The following is a 3,607-nucleotide window of genomic DNA, read 5'->3' as shown; positions in this document are numbered from 1 at the left end:
AGAGTCACGTTATGTCGCACGGAATCCCTCGTTGTGTTCAAGGCAGATCAATTAGCAAATTGAAAATAATTGGGCTCGCATTTGGGGCTCTCCGCGCTGTTAAAATTCGGTCAAATTATACTCAATTTGAGTCATTTCAATCATTCCTATATTGGCTTGATTGATATTGGTTTAAAAATTTTGTTCTTTAATATTTAACAGTGTAGGTTTAGATCAATTAGAGATATATTTTTATGAAGCTTGCACGGAGACATTTCTAGCGCACGCGTTTCTTTGAATGTTTTTTATATATCAATTTATATTAATTCACATTAATTCTATCGATAATGAACAGGGAAATGCTCGTTATAATTTGTAAACCGTATTTTCTTGGATCAGAGACTCCAAGAATATTGGTTTATCGTTAATTTTAATTGGCATTAGCTTAAACCAGGAATACCAGATTCACGAAAACGTAGATTATCGATACAAATTAATATAGGAACATACCTAAAGAAGAGATTTAAAAAATGCAATTAATATCAATTTCAATATCAATCCTAATATCAATTTCTTAAATTAATTTCGTTGATAATGGACAAGGAAATACTCGCCGTAAGTTGTAACGCGTATTTTCTTAGAGCAGAGGCTCCAGGAAACGTGCTTACTAAATTGCTTAATTTTAATTAATTGATATTAGCTAAGAAATAGCAGATCCACGAAAATTTAGACTTTTTTACAAACTTTCTCCTTTGCTTTTTTCTTGTTTTCTTTATGAACTTTCGATAATTCAGAGAAATCGCGGAATGAAATTCGTTGGCAGTGCGTAACACCAAGCTTAATATAAGAGCTCGATTAAATAGTAAAAGTGATTTTGGTTCTTTTTTATATAGATTACGAGATCTACGAAAGACTCGCTTGATCGGATCGTTCCGGTGGCCAAGGAAGATTTACGTAAGTTCCATAGAATGTTACTTACAATTTCGTTGCTTCACAACACGCCAAATTATTCAGATAATCACGATTTATTACACTGTCTATTAGCTAGTCTTACAAATTGGTACATGAAAATATGAGAGAACGTTAGATTAAATAGACATGGAAAAGTGTGAGAGGAAGTCGGTTAAAAGATATCTATATTTTACACGAATAATATTATTGAACTCAAATTCCAATCACCGTTTTAAATAATACGAAATGATTTATAATAATTTTTATTATAGATTCTTCATTTTACACGCCTTAAAAATGCGTTTAGTATCAACAGTTATTATCACGTTAACGATGTACATTACATATATTACATTTAATAAATTTTGTATTAATTATATTAATATTATATTATCATACTTCGTCCAATGATAATTTTAATAAACGGAATTATTTTCTTCACTTAACAGCGCAGTTAGAGAGCGCGAGCCTGAGCCACACAGCGGCGCATCACCGGATCTCCGTGCGTCCGAAGAACCGACGTCCACCGCGTCGGACGACGCCGACGACAACGCCGACCAACGGTGCCGCGCCCAGCTCGCCGTCGATACCACCGACCATCGCCGAAGACACTCTGGACAGTTTGGAGCATCAGGAGCAACAGCCCCAATCGACCAGCAATGCGCCGTCACCGACGGAACCGCCCAGGGCCATCGGCGTGACGAGGAAGTCGTCGAGCCGACTGTCTCGCAACTCCGACATCTTCGAGGAGTTGGAATCGAGGCTGCCGCGGAAGCCAAGCGCGACGTCGTTGTCACCGGATAGCCTGGATACTACGACAGCGTCGCGAAGCAGTGCCGAGATGGCCGCCACTACCGAGGAACAGCAGCAGGCGGAAGTCAGATGGGTGCCGGTCGTCAGGAAGCCGTCCAACCGGATATCCAAGGGCTCTGATGTGTTCGAAGAGCTGGAAGCGAAATTGCCGCGCCGAAGATCTTCGTCGAACCGGTTATCCAAGTCGCCCGACAGCCTGGATTCGTCTCCCGGCTGTTGGTTCTCCAAATCCACCGAGGAGGGCTTTGACAAGCTGGTGGAGTACGAAGAGACCGCGAAACCGGTTGCTTCGGTCAGAAGACAATTGCTGAATCCGATCTCGAAGTCCACCGATCGCGTCTCCAAGTCGTCAGACAGTTTAGAAGCGATCGAGCCGCTGGCCAGCGATGATTCGATGGAGCGACGACGAAGTAGCTTTGACTTCCGAGCGCGTAGAAGTTCGAAAGCGATGTCCAAGTCGTCGGAGAGCTTTGACGTGCTCGAAAGCGGCTGCGTCGGCGAGGAGATCGGCCACGAGTTGCAGAAGAGAAGCAGCGTATCCGACATCAATTTATCGCGTGGAAGAAGACTGTCGAAGAGCGTCTCCAAGTCGTCCGAGAGCTTCGAGAGAATCGATATGAGCGACTTGAAGGACGATGTCGAGGCGGATGTGATATTGGATGACGACACGCTGAAGATGAGCGGTAGACGGTCGAGCAAGAGAATGTCTTCGGAGAGCTCGGATAATTTGGACGTGGAGGACAGGCTGGAGAACAGGAGGGTCAGAAGAACGCCTAAAAGAATACCGAGTACCAGTATAGTGGACGTAGTAGTTTCCGGAGATGACCACGAGGGAGAGAAGCGACCGACTCCCACCAGGAAGCCGTCGAGACTTCAGAAATCCTCTGAAAGCTCGGAGCTGGGTAGCACAGATACTCTGGATTCGGAAAGGAGGAACAAATCGTCGGAGAGCACCGAGACACTGGATAGTCTGGAGAAAGACTTGGAGCAGGACAGGAAGGAAGAAGAAATCACGGACAGCGTGATAGATAGGCGTGAAAAAAATGTAAGACGTTAGGGAAAACAGGAAAATATAAATTAAGAAAACATTTTTCTATTTTTTTTTCTTTATCTGAGAAGAAATTAGTGAAATGAATAAACTTGCTTGGAATTAATTAATTTTTTTTTTATCAGGATTCTCTCTCTATCTCAAGATAATAACAAAATTTGCTATTAGTGTTAGAAAGAACTATGTGTAAGTTAAGTAGCTTTTTCAGATATATTCTCCAAGTATTTTCCCAATCGTTTTTTTCGATGACAGAAGTTAATCTGTAACAATCTTTTAGGATTCTTGGTCGAGCAGAAATGTACCGGCGACCGATTCCGATCAAACGTCAATGGGGGACGACACCGAAGACTCCAAGTCGCTCATTTCCGCCGACAATAAATACTACTGGCGCCAGACTTCTGAGCCGGTGTCTAAAGAGAACTTGGGTATCCAACAGTTGTTGGCCATCACAATAATGACCAGGGTGGCTGACAACGGAAATAATCAACGCGGCTCCGTCATCTATCCGAAGAAGAAGCAAATGAGCACGTCGCAGCCGTCGTCGCCGGTAGCCAAGCAAGAGGACACGAAGATGCTTTTCGACAATCTGCTAGTGAGCAATAAGAACGACGAAGATCTGCAAAACATGCTCAACGGAAACATATCGGAGGTGTCCACCGACACTAAGAGCTTCAAGGAGAAACTGATCATGTTCGAAAAACTTGGGAAATGAACGCGCCCGGCGATAGAGCGATATGGAATCATTCTTTCGCGATTCTTCTTTTCGATTAATGGATCGCTTCGTTAGCGGCCGATGCTTAATGCAAAAAATGAAGA

The 3,607-nt window shown here is 43.1% G+C and overlaps 1 protein-coding gene across 1 annotated transcript; it reads left to right on the top strand.

The window, feature by feature from the left end:
- Positions 1–573: 573 nt before the first annotated feature.
- Positions 574–3,607, top strand: LOC112453825 (WEB family protein At5g16730, chloroplastic-like). Its single transcript, XM_025014785.1, has 4 exons — positions 574–594; positions 873–933; positions 1,380–2,788; positions 3,069–3,607. The coding sequence occupies exons 1-4, from the start codon at positions 574–576 to the stop codon at positions 3,501–3,503; spliced, it is 1,926 nt and encodes a 641-aa protein (XP_024870553.1). The 3' UTR covers positions 3,504–3,607.

Source organism: Temnothorax curvispinosus, unplaced genomic scaffold, assembly GCF_003070985.1.
Source record: "Temnothorax curvispinosus isolate PA1 unplaced genomic scaffold, ASM307098v1 QBEX01004718.1, whole genome shotgun sequence".
Classification (NCBI taxonomy): domain Eukaryota; kingdom Metazoa; phylum Arthropoda; class Insecta; order Hymenoptera; family Formicidae; genus Temnothorax; species Temnothorax curvispinosus.
Note: the sequence above shows the minus strand (reverse complement) of the source record. Positions and strands in the feature narration are given on the sequence as shown.

Excerpts from the sequence above, each read along its gene's own strand:
- LOC112453825 (XM_025014785.1), top strand. The coding sequence starts at position 574 with ATGGACAAGGAAATACTCGCC. Across the intron at positions 934-1,379 it reads GGTGGCCAAGGAAGATTTAC|CGCAGTTAGAGAGCGCGAGC; the intron begins GTAAGTTCCATA and ends TTCACTTAACAG. Across the intron at positions 2,789-3,068 it reads TAGATAGGCGTGAAAAAAAT|GATTCTTGGTCGAGCAGAAA; the intron begins GTAAGACGTTAG and ends ACAATCTTTTAG.